This window comes from Drosophila tropicalis, unplaced genomic scaffold (assembly GCF_018151085.1).
Source record: "Drosophila tropicalis isolate 14030-0801.00 unplaced genomic scaffold, ASM1815108v1 contig_593, whole genome shotgun sequence".
Taxonomy (NCBI): Eukaryota; Metazoa; Arthropoda; class Insecta; order Diptera; family Drosophilidae; genus Drosophila; species Drosophila tropicalis.
The window spans coordinates 777,183-798,742 of record NW_027173070.1 but is presented as its reverse complement, the minus strand read 5'-3'; the positions used below and the strand labels follow the sequence as shown (position 1 = coordinate 798,742).

The following is a 21,560-nucleotide window of genomic DNA, read 5'->3' as shown; positions in this document are numbered from 1 at the left end:
ATGTGAGCTTAACATGGCCACCGCCACAGAACACACAAAAAACGCACGTAAATAACGTCTATCAAAGTAATTATAAAAGAAAAACAAAATGGGAATAAAACATCATTAAACGTTTGCTCACCCCAAGTCTTTTTTTTCCTGTGTTTAGGTTACAAGTTTTGTTACAAAATTGTTGAAAATTCTTTAAAGGAAAGTTTTGCGATGTGTACGAGAAGTATTCAATTCTAATATAGACTTTGCCTAGCTTAAATTTATTTTTGTTTTGAATCGTTATACTGTTTAGTGTTTACCTTCATTCCTTCTTTTTAATAACTTCTGGTAATAAAATATAATAAGCCTAGGGTTATATTTGAACAATTAAAAGGATATATCTACGCAAACAAAAAAATGCAATTCAATTGTATTTCAGTATTGTAGTGACATGGCATATATTGATTATTATTTTGCATTCCAATAATGGGACCTAAAACCCTCTAATATTCCCCTTACACACTTTATTCGTTTGTCGGTCATTTATCATGTGGGGACTTTTACTTTTAGCTATAATGAGGAGAACTTTTTTTATTTATAAATACTTCTTCTGGTGGACTAAAACAATGATTAGCTAAAAAGAATGAGTGATAGTAAAAATTGCTGTTTGTATGCCGATTAGGCGCGGCTGAAATATCCTAGTCAAGAAGCGGATCTTACCACTTCGATAACTCTTTACAGAAACGTTAGTTTCTTTCATTTCAAGGCAGATTTCTTCTTCCCAAATTGGCTGAACTAGACCCGCCAATGGACGAGGATCGAAATTATTGTTTGATTTGCATAAGCCATTTATTTTAATGTTTAACTTTTCTTGACATAGGATATATATCCTATTCGTGTGTCTCGTTTGGCTGTGTGTATCTATGCGTTTTTCCTTCGATTGCGAATGTTTTCCTGGTATATTTCCATCACATTCATAATAAGAAAATAACTGAGGCTATCCCTGTCTGGAGTTGAGTAATGGGTGCGGCAATCACCCAAAGGTGACTTTATCTAAGGAACCCAAATATACTTCGAATTTATGTATCAGTTTTCGAACAACTGAAAAGCATAAGCAAAATGACTAAGCTTACATTATATATGTATTTACATATGTACATATATAAGCCGTCTTCTCAAACCTTCACCCAAAACCTTTCAGATTGTGTATTAATGGATTTTTATAATATATAAACATTTTCCGTGAATTCAATTTTTTTTTTTTAATTTTGGCGTATATTGAATGTTTTATTTACAATTTTTTTGTTTTACGATTATATTAAAATTTTTTTAAAAGTAGGTTTTTATGGTATTTCAAATCGAAAGGTTGTCTAAACTGATGAAACCGCCCCCCCATATACAGAGACGTTGCTATGAAAATTATCAATAACTTTTTTGCATTTTCCTTGTAGAAATCATTGTGAAGCAGAAGCCTAACTTCCTAAACCAAAATAAAGACTGCCTTAAAAAAGATGTGCATAGAAAATGGGCTAACCAGAAATCGCAAACAAATCCCATAGCCACACTTAAGGCATAAATCTAAACCCAATCAAAGAGATAGAAAGAACTAAGAGGGGAAGAGTAAGTGTGGAATGTGAGGCACACACAGACAGAGATAAATGATGTGAGTGGCTGCCTCCAGATTCAGTCTACGTTACCAATCCAATCATCCTCATCACCAGCATCTTCGTGTGCATGTTGATTTAACTGGCGAAAGGGAAGAGGATAAAGTGAAATGAAGCAGTAGGCGGTAGGCCTGAGCTTTGTAAACATGGTCACACACACGTTCATCTAAGGAAGGAGGAGGATTCTACTACATACATACATCAACAACACTAACAGTTCGACAGTTTTTGCAAAGAATTCAAGGACAAAAAGAAAAAAAACGAAGGGAATTTCAATCGAAAAGTGTGGCAAGGAAAGCGACGAGTAAAATAATAATGGATGCTATCACCATGGCCAGGTAAACTTCTATTCCCTTTTACTGACTAGAAGGGAAAACTCCTTTGCTTAACTTAATTTTCCCTTATGTAATTTGGTTAAAGTATTTCCGCTAGTTTTTCTTTATTTCTGCTCAACAACTTTCTCACTTCTTTTCGACGCAGCGTTTATTTCTTATGCATGTTTGTTTGCCCCCAGCAAACACACATACATATATCCACACCTCGCTTCTACACCCACATATCTACACACAATTACACAAAAAGGACTTCTGACATTAAGTGAAATTTAAAACTGTATGCCTTTTTGTGTTGCGTTTGTTCACTTTATTTTTTTTGCGTTTAAATTAAATTAATGACAAACAATTTTTCATTGTCCCAGCCGTCTGTCTCCCCTTTATCATTGAATACTTAGCACGCGCAGGAAATGTAGCCATATCCTTTTAAAAATTTTAGGCATTGTTTGAGCGACATACCCCACAGACAGATGATTTGTAAACAATAGAAAGGCGCCTCTCTTTATATATGATGGAAGCCATATTAACATTGGACTAAACGACAGACTCTGAATACCTACAAAATGTTCGGTTTTTTCCTCGCTTCATTTTACTTTCTTGAAAGTAATGACCGGCTATTAGCACCATAAAAAGTGCAAAACGTTTGCCACATTATCAATGAAAACAGCATAAACCTCAAGAGAATGAGCGAAAGAATAAGAATCTTCATCTTACTGAAAGTACGATAATCATTACGATTATCAAAAATATGGTTCGCACATGCTACGTATACGTTATTTTTGGTTGACAAGCCTAAAATTCGAATTCTTCTTTCTTTTCCAACCACCCTAATGTATGTAGATTAATGGGGCTTCTATGTGTAATTGAAAGGCTTCTATTTAATGATATCCGAGGTAAAAAATTTACAAGAATTTGACTGCTCATTTCCATTTTCTTTGTGGCACACTCAGTTGTCAGTTTTCACCAAACTACAAATGCAAATTTGTTATTTAAATTCTCTATTTCTGTCATTCCAATTTATGACAAGGTTTAAGTTTCCATTTGAGTGAAAGTTGAGATATGAATTTATTTGATTTCACTTGAATGTTTTTTATTCCAATAAGCCTAAAGAGGAGAAAGAGAAATGTGGCACAAAGTGCCAGCGAAAAAAACAAATTGTATAATATTTTGTCCTTGGTTTCTCGGATTTGCGTGTGTGAAAAAAAACAGCTGTCGCTTTCATTTCGACTGAAATTCGTAAAGTCCTTACGCTTGGCCGATTTGTTGAACTCAGTTCGCAGTAGCAAGAAATCTTCTCAAATAGTTATTCTTCTCTACCTTCAGTATTGAAATTGGAATTGGTAAAATGACATCTGAATAACAAAATTGTCTTGATTTCCTCAAGACCATCCCAATGCCTATGATGAAAGCTGATTTTAACAAATAGAGGAAAGAGGAGCTCGGCTTATATATTTTGGGTAACCAAGAAGAATTAAAAGCAATGTTTTAATTTAAACGGCAAAAAGTAGAAAAATAAAATAAGCTCAAGGGCAAGCCCTAAACTAAGCTATTAAGCCAGACTGTGCAAAAAGTAGGGTCAAACGGTTAACCTTTCCTTGTTGTTTTTGTTTTGTTTTGTTTTTTTCTTTTTTGTGGCCTTGATTGTTTTTGCTCCCTGTCTTAGTTGTTCTGGCGATGGGCCAAGTTTATCTAATAGTGGTCAACTCCGGCAGTCATTTTCCCCTTGAAGTGTAATTATGTTCAAAGGGTTTCGTCAGCTTTTCCCTTTTTCTACGGTGCAGTTGGGTTTTGGGTAAAGAGTGTTTTCATTTGAATTCCCCAGAACCACAGAAAAGACTCCTTCGAATCTTTGCCTCTTCCTCAATTTACTGCGGGTTTGGTGTTTTGGATTAAATTTTTAGTTTGTAATGACGAGTTTGAATGGGTCAACAACTTTCTTTTGAAGGAATAAATAAGCAAAGAAGAGAAATGAAGAACTATCCGAACTATTACTGTTTTTTTTTTTGTCTGCACATTCTTAATTAATAAGTACAAAAATATAATGAAATTGTTAGTAAACTGAAAGAGGCACCAGGTAGGAAATGTTCTTTCTTTTTTAAAGAGTACAAGATTTAAGAAAATGTAAAGTTCCTTTTTGAGAATATCTGTCTAAGCTATGTTTCTCAAAATTTATTCAGACAGAAAATCTCAAGTTCCAATTGGCGTTTGACTCGAAATTCGGCATAATTGGATTTGTATTTGTTTAATTAATTTTACTTTTTTGTTAAAGTTGTTGTCACTTTTTTAAAACAATTGTTGTTTTCCGGTTTCATGCTATATGGCCTTACGGAAATCAAGAGTCTTCTTTTCTGTTGTTGTTGAAGGGTGGGAAGGACACTTTTTACATCCTCCACTTTCGAGCTTTTTTGTCAATAATTGATAGAATACATATGATGAAACATTTTCGTTCAGTTTCGTCCTTTCATTATTTGTAACATTTCTTTTTAATAAAACGTGTGTAAAAGAAAAATTTTTTTATTTTTCAACGTTTCAAATAAAAAACGAATCTATTCAGGACTCAGTACAGGAACTGGCAATGGCGCAAGAGGGGGACAATTATTATTCTTGCTCGGCAGTCTCTATCTTTCTCTCAGTCAGCATCATTATCATCAAAAAACATGAGTAACAACTACAACTGATGGTCTTAGCAATCAAGAGGCGCGGTGTACAAATGAAACTTGACAGGCAGCAAACAGAATCAGCTCAGTTTGTCCTAGAAGGCTGTATGTAGCTCCTGCCACAAACATTCTTCCTTATTTTCATTGCAGCAATTTGCAGGAAAAAAAGTTGATATTATTTTACCTTGATTGCTATAGTAAAAAAGGTGCCTTTTGCGTTTACTCACAGAAATTGGGTACTGTTTAAGTTATTTAAACTTACTTAGACGTTCAATTAATGAGATTTTTATGAATTTATCGTTGCTCGAAATATCGGAGTTGTTTGTACTTATTTGCTTATATTTATTATACACATTCTTGGCTTTAAATTAAAACATTGAAAAAATCAGCAACATTCGGTTTGCTTTTGCCGTGATTATTTTGTTGTATATTGCAGTTCGAAGCCGTATTGATTTATTTGATTCTGACTCGGCCTCTTAGCTTGTGTTTGGGTTATTATTTTTACGGAGGTCTTGCGTGACGAATATACGCGATGCCTTGTAGATATTATTGATCTAAGGAAATCCCCCAAACCACTTTGTTAGGTTTCGCCTTTTTGCATGTGATAAAGGACACATATGAACAATGAAATGTCTTTAAATACAAATGTACAAAGAGTTTCTAATAAAACAAACAACTTAAAAGAAAAACTCAACCTTCAAAAATTCTTAATACAATAAAGAAATTCCAAGTACAAATAAAATTGTCTGAAAAGCATTAAACAATATTTACAAATCTGACAGATTGTCTTCAATGACATTTTGTCCTCCTAGCATTCGTATTTGTTGTTGTTTTTGTGAATTCAATTACAGTTTAAATTTAAATTTTTAATTTCGTAAATTTTATCGGTTCTTCTCGCATTTAAATTTCGCGCCAACTTGGCGATATCGATTATTTATCAGCTAGGAGAAAATTGCTTTTAGTGTGACCATTTTCACTAATTGTGGTTTAGTGGGCAAAAATTTACGTAGAGAGGGTCCAAAAATTTACGGCGAGAGGGCAAGAAATTTACGGCGAGAGGTCAAAAATTTACGGCGAGAGGGCTAAAATTTACGGCGAGAGGGCAAAGTCTTTTGAATTTAGTTGCTAATTTAATAAGTAAAAATAAGTAAATTCTTTACCATATCGAAAACAACTTTGCATCTCCTCGAAAACATGACAAATTTATGTATCTAGTGCATTTTTATAAATCTTGCTTCGGGTTGTTTTTTTTTTTTTTTTTTGTTGTTGTTTTGTTTTCAAAGTGAGCGTGTGTGCTGGTGTTTCGCGGAGGAGGAGGCAACGGAATAACAGAAAAAAATAAGCAAGGAAAAATTAATAAAATGCTGACTAAAATTCTATTAAATTGTTACGCACAATTTGCTTAAAATTCAATGCGAGTGGATAAAAAACATTAAACGAAACTGTGTCTCCTACTAATCCCTGTTGCTCTGGTGTGCGTGTGTGTGTGCCAAAAAGTAAAAAAAAAACAACAGTTTATTTTGTTTTAAATTAAAGCAAGAAAAGTTATAAATTTTTTTACAACAAATCGACTCTAATGCATAGGGGGCATTTTGTGCAAATGCGCGGATGAATGCGTGTGTGTGTGTGTGACTACCTATTGCTTAATGGGCAAAAAAAAAAAAAAAAAAAAGAAAGAAGGCAAGAAAATCTGAAAAAGCTTAAAACCATTTTCCAAGTGAAAAGCGGGTGAAAGTTAATGAAAAGAAAATCAAGTGAAAAGCAAGCAAAGGAGCCAAATTGAAAATATAATTTTTTCATGTTTTTTTGTGAAAGCAGCTGCATTTGGGGGGCCATTTGAGAGAGCGAATGAGACTCTCTTTTTTGCTGTTGTGAATACCAACAACAACAACAACAAAAATATTATAAAAAGTAAGTGAATAAACAAATCTAAAAGAAATTGTGTTAATGTTTAAAAGCGAATGTCGTCATCGGTTGCTTTTTTTTATTGTTGTTAATTTTTTTTTGTTAGCAGTAAAAATCTTGAAAATCTTGCGAAATTGGTTGTTGGTTTTTGTCAATGGCTCCCACTGTGTGTTCGTGTGTGTGTGCCAGTGCTGCCACCTTGGCAATTTAGTTGCTATATCTAGCCTTTTCGTTTTCTGCATAAATTACAATCAATACTTGCTTAAAGAGTGTTTGCTCACTATTGGGCCGTTTTGTTACTGGGCTAAGATGCTAGAAATTTAATTGCTCCATCTTATGGAATACCTATGGCAGTACCCTGATTTAAGCGAATTCTTTAATAAATTGCTAATATAGCTGTTATTTCAATGTTAATTGTTGTTTTTAGCAAACGTTTAGCTTCTTTTCCTTCGGAGATTCTTGCAGCACTGTTATGTGTGCATGGCTGAGAGAGAGAACAAGAGAGTAACGTGCTCAGTGTGAGAAAGAGAGAGCGCACAAGAAACAGAGACCGCGGTTGGTCAGCTGTGTTTAAAAAAACAACAAAGGAAAAATAATTTAAAAAATAAAAATAATATTTACTAAAGCCTGCCTGCGTCATTTTAATATTACTATTTTTCGCTGAAAACCTTAGCAAGTTGCTAATTGATTTCTGTCGCCTTTTTTTTTTTTTTTTATTTTTGGTGCTACTTTTGTTAAAAATCAAGGCGAAAGCAAGGCGGTAGAAAACAAAAATTTAATCTCATCATTGTGTTACTCTTCCCATAGGTTTTTAAATTTAAAAGCCTATTTAATAAAAATTCCATTCAATTCTGGCATAAAAAACCCAACGGAAGCTCTCGATTCCAAATCAAACTGATCTAAAAATAATTATGGCATGATACATATTTTGTGTTTACTTTAGCAAGTGATTGCATTTCCAAAAAATTAATCAAATCAGTTTCCAATTATAAGTTCGTTTTCAATACTTAATGAATTTTTTTTACGTCCATCCATTTGTATTCAATGCGCACCTTTTAAGCTTTTTTCATTTGATTGATTGCCATTTACTCGTACCTACTGATTGCCGATTGTCCGTCAGTCACTCCAAACTCAAAGCAAACAAATGAAAAGTAAATAAATATTAAAAACAAACATTGACATCAAGTGTTCTTATCTTAGGCCAAGCCCAAGCACAACTGCAACATTATTAGGCAATAAATAAAGTTAGCAAATTCTATAAATACTGCGAGACAAAGTTGACATTAAATTTATTTAACTGAAACCGGATCAGAATTAAAATAAAACTAAAAAACAGAATTCCAAAAAAGCGTCTTGTAATAAATTAGTAAGTAAAAATATTCAAGTAGATTAAAACTACAAGAAAAGAAATCTAAGGCCATGGTCTCAAGTTCTTCGTGTGTTTCTCGTTAGCATAAATAAATATAAATATAGGTATGTATATGTTTTTGTTGTAGGTTCGTCAATTATTGTGGATATGCACTTAGGTGTGTACATATGTATATGTTTTAACTTGGTATAACAGTCACAAACATTGCCAAAAGGTGTTGCTCTTTAGATCCAGTCTGCCTAGAATAGAATAGAAAGTTACAACTCATATTATAACTACCATAAAGTGAACAACCATATATATGTATGTATATAAACACCATTGGCTTTAGCAATCACCTTGCATGAATATTATGCATATATCACCTTATCTCTGGGTGTGTTGTGTGTACTCATCAGAAAACCGTCATGCGTGTTGTGTACTTACATATAAAAAGAACATAAAAAGATATCTTTGTATGATATTAACTCGATTCCCAAATTGGATCTTATCGCATTTAAATTACCCAGAGACTGGAAATATAATATATGGAGGTATTACAACTGCGTTTTTGTTTACCCCACACTCCCTAAGATATCTTATCAATATGGTCTAAATGAGTGGGAGTGAAGAGGGGGACAACCGAACAACCATTAGGGCAATTGCCCGAACAGACCTTGTTTTGAGGTTTTTTTGTTCTTTTGCTTGGCGAAGTTCGATTTGTCATAATATTTCTTAAATTTAGCGCCAGTTTCGGCCATCTGCGGCAAGTTCTCGTATGTTGCAGTTTTTTCTTTGTAGTAGCAGCCGCTGCTCACTGGTTTTGGAGGTGGCTTTAGTCGTTTCTGTAGGTGACCCACATTTTGGCCCAGCTCTGCCAAAATCATTTCTCATTTCTCAGCACAAATTCAAACAAATGCAATATATACTTTTGGGCCAACTTTTTCCTACAAGAAATGGGAGTGGTTGTGCTAGTTTGATGAACATGTGATACCCTCAAGGTCAAATATTCCAAAATAATGTTTCTTTACTTAATTTAATTGGAATAAAGCAGTTTTCTCCAATTCAGTGTTACTTTTTAGGAATCGCAATGATTCCTTTGACATCTCACACTTAATGCTTGATAACTGCAATATGCCCCTTTTTCATTCGGGTATACATACGTACATATGTAGGGTATAAAAAGTGAATGTGTGCTTACTTGGCTTTCTCCTTGGTCTTCTTGTCTTTCTTTCTTTCTCCACTCTGTCAGCTTCTGCAATTGCTGTTCCAACGTCTCCAAGCTTTTTGTTGTTGTTGTTTTTGTAAAAACTTTATTGGATTGCATGCCATTACTCCGGTGAGATGTTGTAAATATTTTCATGAGCACGCACTTTGGCTTCCCGAGCAGATACTTATAGAGTGGATGAGATGGGAGGGAAAAAAATGTTTCAGAAGGGCGGCAGGCTCTTTGCCTTATGATAAAAGCATATCAAAACTTTAAGATATTAAGAAGAAGTCTACAAAAATGCATAGAAAAAGGGCCCGTTTATTATTTGTTTTAAAAATACAGACAACCAAAATAGTTTGCGAATTCTGATTCTTTTGGGAAGAAAAAATGCATTAAAGTACAATATAACTGAAAAATTATGTTTCGTTTAGAGTTTTGTTAATTATGTAGTGCTTCAAACGACATTGTGAAATTCTCTATTGAGCGCTCCCCGTTTATATGAGGAGGGCTTCAAGATAATCTTTTAATAAGTAGAGCTGAAAAAAGTCAGTCAGTGTGACACGTTTAGAGAGAGCAACCGATAAGCAAAATAAAGAATAATGCTCATAATAATTATAGTATAAGTAAGTATAGCCAAGTGAACAGGTAGACAGACATGAATAAGTCAGCCATTTTACCTTATCGAGATAACAGCTAAAGGGTACAAGGGGGAAGCGAGAGAGAGAGAGACAGCGAGAAAGAGTGTTTTTGAAAAACAAATTTGTTAACCTCAAAATTTCTTGGTGTTTGTGCCTATTTGGTAGCTCATTTTGTTATTATTGTTGTATCTTTTTTTCAAAATGCGTCAGTTGGGGCAAAGCAAAGCAAAAATAAAAACTGGTTTTTGGCCAAGTTAAAAGAGTCTAACAAAAAAAAGAAAGAAAAAAAAACAAACGTTAGCAATTGAGTTTATACTCAAGTGTCTCTGAGTCTGCACCCCTTGTATCTTCTCCCTCTTTACTCCCACTCCCTGTCGCTGTCTCTGTCTTGGTCGCTCGCTCACCCTTTTTCTATCTATCTCTATCACTCTGTCGCTTTGTTTAAGAGGAAGTTAGTTAACAGCTGTTTTTTACCTTTATTTTATATTATTTTTAACTTTAATTTTCTACGTTTCAATCTATGCAAAGTAGAAAAAATAAATTGTTGTATTATTTATGAGTTTTTCTTATACACTTATATTTATTGTTTAGCCTTTTTGTGCTTCTTGTTCTCTCTATGTTTGCGTTTATTGAATTTGAATTTCTAATTTCATTAACAATATATGTACATATACCTATACATATATATATATATATGTACACATATATATATATTCTCAATCTGTTTGTCCGTTTATTGTATAATTGCATTTCAAATTGTTGCTCTCACCCCTTTGACCCGTTTCAATTGCCTTTGGCTCTCTGGGTGGGTGTTAAAAATTCCAATTGCTAATGTGGAATGACGTGTGGTCGGGGTGGAAAGGGACGTAAAGTAAGACAAGGAGTTAACCATAATACAAATGTTGCATTTAAGGGCATAATAAACAAACTTTTCACTATAGTTTCAACCGTAATTGATTAGTTCAGCACTTTCTTTGGCAGAGACGGATATACACATAATGTGTTTAGACATATATGTACATAAATATATATACTGGAACACTTTATTTACATAAACTGACTTGAATTGAAGTAAAGTGTGGGTGATTAACATATAACAATATTAAGAGTACAAACCTTGAACTTACCTGCATAGTAAGTTAAGTGAAATATTTTATTAGGTAGTTACGTTTCGTTTTTTTTTTATAATTTTTTTTATTTTTGTTTTAACTTGCTAATATCATTAAATGAAATACATAAATTTGCATATGATGCCGTATCTGCACTTCGTGCCTTCCGGTGCACATGACATTTTGCCACCCCGAAAGTAAATGCTTTTCATTAAATTTGCTGCTCTAAGCCACTTCACACATTGCAGGCTAGGGTACGCTTATTTTTTGACTTCACTGTTTTATACTACAAAGGAAATTAAAAGTATCCATCCATTAAATTAATGGAAGAAGGAAGAAAATTCGAACCCCTTTAAAAGTCTTTATAGGCATGGAGTCAAATGTAGCATTTAAGAAGTAAGAGGAAATGCCATTATTATTTGTTGGTCCTCAACTAAAATTTCAATTAGATCCTACAAAACTTCTTCATCATTTATGAAAATTTATGCTTGCAAATTGAAAAAAATTATGTATAATAAAAATTTAAAAATGCTCGATTAAGTATGCCTTTAAAAGAGCTTTATTACAAAGCTTTTCCTGACGTTGCAACAAAAAACACTCTCGTGAAGAGGAAGTCCCAAGGCATTATTCAGGGTTATTCAATTGCCCCCCGTCGAAAAAGTTTCTTCCTCAAACATCAGAAGCCATTTTTCTTGCTCCATTGCTTTATTCATTAATTGGTCTTTCATACACACACTCACACAGACTGTCGACAAAAGAATATATAAAAGCTGGTGACTTAATTTGCGACAAAGTACATCGTCGTTGGTTTTAAACCTGGAATTATAAATATGCAATTATGTGCTCAGGCCAAACAACATTGTGCTCGACTAAGAAAGACGAAAAACTTTATGGTTTGCGCCTTCTAGGCATAAGTAAATCTTGTTACAGGAGAAATCTTTTTAAATATTTCATGTTTGCAATAAGCAAGAACCCGACCACAAGCTTATTAGACGGGATCCCATTTGAGCCAGCAACTAATTAAACAGCTGGGAAAGCGTCAAACTCTCTAGTGCACAGCTATTAAAAAATTCTTCTATAAAATGCTGGGGAATACCCACACCCTACATTGTTGACTTCTTTTAAACCATGATATGGGATAAAGTATTTAGACTGAAATGGGATAGGATTCAACTGATAAAGTGCTGTCTTGTCTCGACAGTGTGAAGTTAATGTTATTACGAAGTTCTATGATGTTAGGGTAATTCGTAATTCGTTGCTATGTTTGAAGAACACGTGACGTCAAATGTGGGCGAAGACCACTTCAAACCAACCACCCAACAAGTTTACGGTCTTCCATCCTCCCTATGCCCCGACGCCGCCACCGTCGTCGTCTCTTTCACTGAATTCCTTCATTCCTAACATTTTCTTTTCGTAGCAGAAAGTGCAATGAAGTGCAACCGCTTTTGTTTCGTTGGGGCACGAGAGCCATGAGCTTTTCTTCTCTTGTCCAAATCACCGCATCCTCCTCCTCCTACTCCAATCAACCATTTGGCTTCCTCCTTCACTGACAGACAGACGTCTTTGGGTGAATAAACTTTACATTTTGAATCAACAACGACTCAAGTTGTAAAGAGTCAAGAGAGAGAACTAAAATTCAGCCCTGATGTTCTTGATGCTGCTGCTGACTGACTGACGAGTGCTTTGACTTCTGACTAAATATTGTAAGGCTGAAAACGCTTGGCGCGTGCTCATAGCCCCCTCCTCAATGTCTGTTGCCCCAAGCTGACTGACCTTCCGCCTTTTGTTTGTGCTAAAAAAGAAAAAAAAACCGAAAAAATTTTAGCACGAAACAAAAACTGCGCCTCAATCAAGCGGCACAACTGTAACGCCTTCTGTGCATACATACATATCGTCAAGTCGTCAAAGTCGAAAAGTGTATATAGAAAGGATGACTGAGTAGGTGGATCAAGGGGCAGATCATAAATATTTGAATGCATCAAGTGCATTGCCGGCCATATAAATTGTCTCCACCCTTTTACCCTGACTTCCGCGCTTATCACACATTCCTTTCATTATTCTCAATTTTATAAATCTGTTGACACTTTTCTCCCCCCTCAGCGTAAAGTAAACATATTTATTTGTGTATATGTATGTACATGGTAAATATATAAAAATATATCATTTATTGCAACCGGCTCTTACTTTTGAATATGCAGCGAGTGCAACGATTCTATTTTAATAGCACGCATAGGCCAAATTACACACACATATACACGTATACATACATATATGAACATGTAGTCTTTGTTGTGATTCTCTTCAACCTAAAAGATATGACATATAATAAAATTTGTAGTGAAATCGCTTCAGTTTTAGTGTAGAAGGAATGTGCCAATCAGAATTATATTCGTTTGTTTCTAACTCATAAATCAATGTAAATTTTACCTACTCATTATATGACCAGAATGCTTAATTAACAGCTTTTGTAGAGTATTTTTCCGCCGTATAAAACATTTTTATTGCGTCTTTTCTGCTGGTCTTTTGTTTGCGGAAATTTTTTTTGGCTTCTCGTAAAAGTTTTCCTGTTGAAAAAAATATATGTGAAAAGCTAATGAAATGAAAAATGCACTTCCTTCATAAATAACAGAACGAAAAGATATAAAAAATGTTGTGTATTACAAAGAGGCATTAATTTAAACAGAAGTATGCCAAGTTTTTAAGGAGAACAGCGTCTCTGTCTCTTCTAGTGACATTGAACTTGAATAGTTGATTTGGTTTGTTAAGTATTTACGATGCCATTTTGTTGTTGTTTAAAACAATTCCTAAGCTTTGTTTTGTTTGGTTTTTTTTTATGGCCTGCCAATTGTTGTTGTTGCTGTTGCTGTTCTCTTCGCATGTAATTTAAATTTTATTTTACTAACCACAACTAATGAAGTCATCGAAGCGAAACACACTTTTTTTTGCGTTTGTAAATTGAACTGGGAAAGATTGCGTAAGTCTAGACGAATGTCTCTAGTTAAGGCCAAAAAACAACCAATGATTATTTATAATTTTATTTGTTAACTTCATTTCTGCAAAGTCATTTGGAGAATAAAAATAAATAGCGCTAGGAAATTGCTGCGCCGACTATGGAATTCTCTGCAAAAGGAATACTTTGTCTTTTTTTTTCTCCAATCTTCTATCCTTAACACTTCTTGCGAAAAGCCTATCTTCAAATATTTATTGCCCAAGCAAAGAAAAGAATTTAAGTTTTATTTTAACCATAATGATTCATTATGGTTTTCTTTGTTTAGATTCACCAAGATTATCTTCTTGACCGATTAAATTGTTGATAATTTTAAAACGAAAGGCCAACATGATTCATAAATTCTGCACCTACATACATAAAAATGTTGTTGAATGAATAACAACAATTTTGCAATCATCATCAACAATTAGACATTGGGGCAATTAATAGTATAATGGCTTGGGCTTAAGTAATGCAATAACTCAATTAGGCTCGATTGCAATTTAAAACGGAAAAACTGCATTGAACTGCACATCGACAGAAACAAATATACACATCATTTCCAAATATGCATCTTAAGGTTATCGTGGGTGTTGAATTTGGCACTAAAAATAAATAATATTCACAAACATAAATGAGGAAAACTGTAGACAAATTTATGGTTTGAGACAGAGAGAGAGCGCAGCTATCTTAATCGTATTGTTTAATTTATGCAATGATACTTTCTCTATAGTATACAAACTTCATTGCCTTAGACTGGATGGAGCCGACTTGGGTATTCCCTTTGCATAGCCTCCTGATCATTGATACTTCCTGTGAATTGCGACAACATCAACAATCAATGGTTCAGTTTAATTTTCTTGATTTTGTTGGGCCAAGGAAGTCAGATCCCCCTCCGTCAGATCCCCTTCTGTTTTTGAGTGAGACAATTAAATTGCATTGAGCTTAAGCATAAATGCATGCACTATTTATATTCCCTTGTTGATTTGCGCTAATAGTTAAACTAGATTTATATATAAGTATTTTGTTTATGGAGCTTACTATTTTCGAATGCATTAGTCGGTTTTGAAATTTGTATTTTCTATCGCTTAAACATTTAAGTCGTTACTTAAAAGTATGTTAATTCTGTTATTTCTTTTCCAGTCCAAAGAAAAACAGTATTAAAGGGACAATGAATAATATTTAAGATGCTTTTGTCATTTTTTATTTCCTAGATTAGTTCCCAACAAATTTCCAAGTTTAAAATATTGTAGATAAGCCGATGTGTGTCTTTTGACCTTTAGTTTTCAATTGGATTTCAATTGTGCCATTGTGTAGTGCAAGCTCAAGGCGATGGGAAAAGAAACAACAACAACAACAATAAAAACGAATGTATATATTTGGCCTTTTTTGTCTACTAAGTTAATTAGTTTGCAACATGCAAGGACAACAAAAGATCGAAACATTTGCCTCTTGATGATCTTCACTTAAATGTTTGTTGACTTTTTCGCATCTTTTAGCTTTAAATTTATTTATCATACAGGATCGCTTAATTAAATTGTCATGTTTCGGCGTAATTTTATTGAATCTATAGCTAATTTAAGTGCTTTAATTAATTTGCAGTTGACTTTTAATTTATGCATTGCTGCTGCCGTTTCTTCTCTCTATCTCTCTCTGCCCTTCCGCACATTTTGTGCTTTTTACTGGGTCTCTTCTCATTTTCTTTTTTTCCTCAGTGCTTTTTCGCATTTTCATATGCATGCACAAGAGTTTTAATTGCACATATTTCAATTAAAACAAAAAAAAAAAAAAAAAACAAAATGTGGGGTGTGGATGAGGGCTCTGCTGCTTCTCGGTGTGTGCATAATTGTGTGTGTCTGTGTGTGAGAGTGTGCTTTGTAGATTTGTTTATAAAACTGCATTGTTTAATTGAATTTGGGTGTAACAAATAAGCAAACGTAAAAACAAACAACAAGTAAAAACTCAGAAAAAAGTAAAATTCAAAAGTGCAATTAATTTCATTTAAACCTTTCGTGGTTTTTTCGTTTTAATGTTGTCTTATTTTTTTTGTGTTTTGCTTTTTAGTTTGATTTTTTATTTGTACAAGGGAAATTGTATTTATGTATGTATGTATATTTGAATTGCCCAAAGCACAAAATAGTTAGTTGAAATATTTGTTTATGGCAATGTTTTTGGGTTATCCGCACAACTTCTCTCTTTGAATTTGTTAGACGAGATGTATAACCTCGTTTACTCTGAATTCTTGTCAATGAGTACACATTTTGCAATCCAACAAAATCAGTTCTCCAATCGATATTTAAGTGAATTCCCATTTTATTGAATGAAAATTGTATCCTTTCAAAAACAAAAGAAACAATATTTTATCCCCTGTTTTTCTTAACAAGGGATTTGCTTTCAATCCCTACTCATTTGCTTCCATGAGTACTTACTTATTCGATTAATTCCTTTTACAGTTGAGCATTAAACCAATGAAGTTCGACCTGTATGTCAGAAAATGTATTTATTAAATTCATTTCAGTTTAAATTTCATCCCGGCCAATCAATCTGTATACAATTTATGTTGAATTGGATTAAATATATTTCTTTAAGATCAACTCCAAAATGAGTGTGGGCAATTGAATGTGCATGCAAGCAAAGCAAAATAAGTACTTTCAGTGACGTCAGCAGGTTTGCATGTTTTTGAAGATGTAATTACATCAATAATCAACTATTAAAGGCGGCAGCAGTAGCAACCGCACAAAGTTTACTTGATAAATGATTTCAGTTGATTGTGACTTTCGTTGGCTTTTGGATGTGGTTTGATTTCTAATCGTTGGTAATAAAAAACCAAAATTCATCAAGTGTTAATGCCAATGGCATTTAAATAGGTACATATTGCGTATACGCACACGTACGTATGTTGCGTGAACAAAATAATAGTGTACTTTTCTGCGCAAAGTGGGAGCTGTGTAAAACGAATGAAACAAACTAAGTTTACTTTCATCAATAAGTACAAGTATTTCGAAAAGTCCTTGAGAATTCTTTTATATGAATGTTGTTTAAGTTCCTTTAGTATTAAGAAATTAAGTAAAGCTTAGTTTATTAGTTTATTATTGAATTACACACATCGACTAATTTATTTTGTTTGTTCTCTTTGTTTTACAGTTGCCACCATAATTTCTGGAATATATTGACAATTTTGTGCAGTTTAAATAATGGTAAGTAAATGCATAATAAATAAATGAAAATTTATTTGCAAATAAATTTGTATTTAGTTAGACACATCTATTGACGAGAGTCACCACTAACATGTGGCTAAATAACAATTAAATGGGTTTAATTTCAGTCTACCGACAATACAATAAATAAACTGAAGAAGTAAAATCCAATAAATTATAAATAATTAATCGAATCAAAATCATACGAATTCCCGTGTACACTAAAAGCACTTTCCTCCTGCATTTAAAATATTGAACTCAATGAATCTGTTATGGGTCATTTTAGTTCCACAAACATTTAATGGAACCCTCTTTTAGATTTTCTCTGCTGTCACTTGACTTTTACTGTGGGTAAACTAATTAATTTCCGTAACCAATTGGCATATGTCAATTAGTTTCGCTGTTGTCTGATAAAACCAGAAACTAATTTCCTTCGACATATTCTGTCGAATCTGACAAGAATATAAAATTTGTTGTAACCGGAAGGTCGTTAGGCTTAGTCTGATTTTGCAATAATCAAATATTAAATATGACTTATTTTAGTTAACCTTTGAAAGAGTTTAAAAACATATTTACTGCAGGGCAGCCTGGTCGACTATCGAACTGACTTGAACTTATCCATTGCATTTTAAAGCAAATTCATTAATCTTCGTTTAGTTGTGGCCCACTTGTCCTTTTTCTGCTGTTACAATGCTTCTCACTTATACATTTTTTGCTTAAATGGCGTTAAATGAAAGGAAAGAAGAAAACAAAAAAATTGCCGACTTCTCTTGGCAGGACAAAAACGATTAATTCCCTAAAATAACAGACTCTCAGGCCTGGTCGTGGTAGAGTGAGATAGGGTAGGCGGGTGTGCTTGTGGGTTGTCAAGGCGAATGTCGGTTCATACGTTTTCTGTCTCACTTAGTCTTGGCCTTGACAATCCTCCATCTCATTTCTCTAACCACCCCTCACTCTCTTGCTTTTCATGTACGTTTCTGTGTGTGGGAAGCATGTAAGCAATTTATCTTTGCCATTTTCCCCTACTTTTTCCCACACTGTCTTTTCTTACATATCGATCTGGGGCATTTTTTGTAGGAAATATGTTTTCCCAAAACCGAGAAAATTAATAAACCTGGAAAATGTTGTGTGTGTCTGTGTGTACCTGGCCTAAATGTTAAATGATGCCTCACCGAAAGTGTCATTTGGTATTTCGCTTTTGATAATTAAGTTTCTATATTAAAATACTTGAGATAAACGAGACCAGAAAATGTAATAGCAAAATGCATTAGGTAATATCTAATCAATATATCATTTGTGTTGACTTGGTAACTAAATAACAACCTACTAGAATTCCTCTAGAAACGACTTCACTAATGATTTCTTCACACAGAAATGGGTAAACTTAATTTAGGGTACCTTTTTTTCCTAGATCCCACAAAGTTAACTAGTTTAAAAGTCTTTATAGGCGGGCTGACTTACGAATAAGATTATGTGACTGAATTTCATTTTCAACTTAAATAAACGTTAAAACAGAACAAAATGAAGTACAAATATTGATTTTATGTAAACATGTTAAACAGAATAATATGATTAAAACAGTTGCCATTTGTATCATTTTCTTGACAAGTTTCTGAATTATTTCTTAAGAAATCCTGTTGTATACGTTTCTGAAAAGCCACAAACGTTTTTCTGTAAGGTTTCCTACAAAATGCTTATTGGAGGGAGGTTTAAATACGATAACTGGCTTTTATTTTGTCCAAAGCCCAAAATGCAAAGGTACTTAGTTTCATTCCTGTCAAAAATTCGAGCTTAGTTGCCTTTTAGTTGGACATGGCTTTGCAATCACAGTCGCTTGATTTTAAGACAGTTTAATTAGAGTTTTGATTATTATAACAACTTCTTTTTCTTATCTTTTCCAGGCCCAGACAATGTCGTTGTTTCCTGTATTAGTCACGGCTGAGCTGTGTCGGGATTCGTTAGCCAACTTGTTCGTATTAAGTCAGAATGAGGCCACCACTGCCTTTACCCATACAAACGGCGGGATTGCCACCGAATGATGTGTCTGGTGTGTTTCAGACACAGATTCCCTTAAATCATCATCAGGTGCATGTTCACACAGCAACAACTCCAGCAGCAGGTGAAACAACAACCTCAACGCAACACAACATCAATAACAATAACAACAACTCGAAAATACCGCCATTGGAACTTTTAGTTGAACATAAGTTAAGCTACAGCTCAACAATTGGGACAACAGCAGTGTCAAATGATCTGAAGCAGACTCTCAATGGCAGCAAATCTTTAAATTTTCACGAGGATCACAAACAGCACCATCATCCATTGGGTCGAGGTGCTACTCAGGCGGGAATATTTGATGAAGCAGCGGAGAATTTTATTATTAATTATCCATCCGAATCGCAGCAGCAGCAGCTGCCTCTGTCGGAAACTGTGCCACTTCTAACCCATATTGAGGCCACGGTTGTGGATAAGCAACGTTCCATATTATTGAATAAGAATAGTGCCTCGCTGATATTTACGAAAAAAGAACTTGGTCAGCAGCAGCAGCAACAACGCCAACATCATAGTAGCTTATACGGACGCAAACAGCAGACAAAGCATTTGCCCTCGACGCGAGGACAACAACATAGACGAAGTCTTCAATTAAATTATAATAACAATCTGGTACACTCGTCTTCGGTGGGACAGGGAGGAGCAGGAGGCAAACTAGTGCCACATAAGCAGCAGCAACGTCAACATCACGGCCTTGGTCTGAACTCGCCCACGGCTCAGGCGGCGGCACTTGGTGCTGGCGGCGTTGGAGGTAGCGGAGGAGGCGGCAGTTCCTCCGGCCGCAAGCAGCTATCATACTCCTGGTACGCACCAGTCTATAGTGCGCTCGAGGAGGAACTAGAACAGGAGTCGAGGGTAAGTGCAAAGTAAAGCGCACACCAAAGAAAAGTAAAACTAATCAGTTTTTTTTCTTTTTGCAGGATTCCTCGCCAATACACAATCTGGCCAACACAAAGCAGCAGCATCGCTCCGTCAGCCAAAAGGCCGCCGTTGCCTCTGCCTCTACGGGTCTAAATGTCGCCGCTTCGTCGTTGCATCATCAAGACGAGACAGTTGCCCTGTTGGACATACAAAGTCAACAGCAACAGCGTCAGAAGATTATCAATGGAGGCGATGCTGGAGGCAACGGAGGAGCAGGAGCAACAACCGCAACAATTGCAGGTAACCAGGACTTGGAGAGCTCATTGGGTCTCTCAGGCGGTGGACAATTGCCACGTCGCAGACGCTTCGAAAACTTTCTCAAGTCTTTGGTTGGACTCAAGGCTAGCCAAGGCAGTGGAGGTGGAGCCAGCAATGGAGCCGCTGGGAATAGTTCAATCACCCGAATGCCAAGTGATAGGGAACGTGCAGCTGAACGACCAGCCTCCCCAGAGATACGCATTACGCGTACTCCATCCGAACAGGATATGGTGGTGCTTAGAGACCCATCCGGGCGACAACAGCAGCAGCAGCTAGCTAACCATGGTATAAGTGGTTCCAGTAGTTCCCTAAATGTGGTGCAACAGAAGTTATGGCATATGATGCGACGTGAGAATAGTTCGAGCAGTTTACAAAATCAAGAGAAATCCCAATCTATTGTGCAATATAAAGGTCTAAGGAAATGTGAAACCGTTTTGGCTCTAACACGTCAAAGTCAGAGTCTGGCGCCAGGAGGAACTAACTCCCTAATTGTTGGCAGTGGAATCTTCAGTCCAAGTGGCATAGAGCAAATTCGTCCGTTGAATCGTTTGAGAAATAGTGTAAATAGTATAACCGGCGGTGCCGGCGGAACATGTTCACGTTGCTCGAGTCTGTTGTCCTTGGCTGCGTCTGGATCTCGTTATTCTTTGGTCAATGGCTTTGTGCCTAGGCCAGAATCAGCTCAGTCATTCAATCAACCCAGAGTAAGCATTAATAATGAGTCTGAGCCATCGCATATCAATGTGAATGCGCAAATTAGACTTAGCGGCAGTTCCGCAGGAGGGAATAATCTCCTGGGCTCACCAAGTCCCAGTCCGCCGTCAAATATAACCACCGCCACTCTACACTCCAGCTCTAATAATAATCTAACAACTGAGGAATCCTCCACGCCAAACGCTGGTGGTGGTGCTAGTGAACTTGGACCATTTGGGACCCATCACGCTTATCCATTAACTGTCAGCTCTCTTCTGTCCATGGCCACGGCCAACCAAGCGGCCCAGGCATGTTGTGTTCGCGACGGCATCACTCTGAAGCGACGCGAAATGCTTGCCTCCGCCGATGTCACACCCTCGGTGGGTACACCTGCCACACCCACGCCCCAAGTGGTAGAAAATTTCCAAATTTTTACCTGTAAACTTTGCCTAATTGATGTGGAAAATGCTGCCGAATCGACGACGCTTCTGCAATGCGGCTGCCAATTCTGCACCGAGGTGAGTAAGATGAAACATGAGAATTAAAATTCAAGATACTCTTAAGCTCAACCTAACTCCAAAGTGTTAGTTTTGGTTAAATGTTCTTATTGGAAAGTT

The 21,560-nt window shown here is 35.4% G+C and overlaps 1 protein-coding gene across 2 annotated transcripts in view; it reads left to right on the top strand.

The window, feature by feature from the left end:
- LOC137576528 (uncharacterized) overlaps positions 1 to 21,560 on the top strand; it is a 28,530-nt gene that overhangs the window by 318 nt on the left and 6,652 nt on the right. Inside the window, exons 2-5 of one of the 2 annotated variants that reach the window (XM_068289699.1) lie at positions 1,422 to 1,972; positions 16,967 to 17,019; positions 18,921 to 19,926; positions 19,992 to 21,461. In XM_068289699.1, the coding sequence (XP_068145800.1) occupies positions 19,006 to 19,926; positions 19,992 to 21,461 (2,391 nt within the window). In that variant the 5' untranslated portion in view covers positions 1,422 to 1,972; positions 16,967 to 17,019; positions 18,921 to 19,005. Of the gene's footprint in view, positions 1 to 1,421; positions 1,973 to 5,711; positions 6,535 to 16,966; positions 17,020 to 18,920; positions 19,927 to 19,991; positions 21,462 to 21,560 lie in introns of those variants that run through there. The other variant, XM_068289698.1, reaches the window with a different exon arrangement.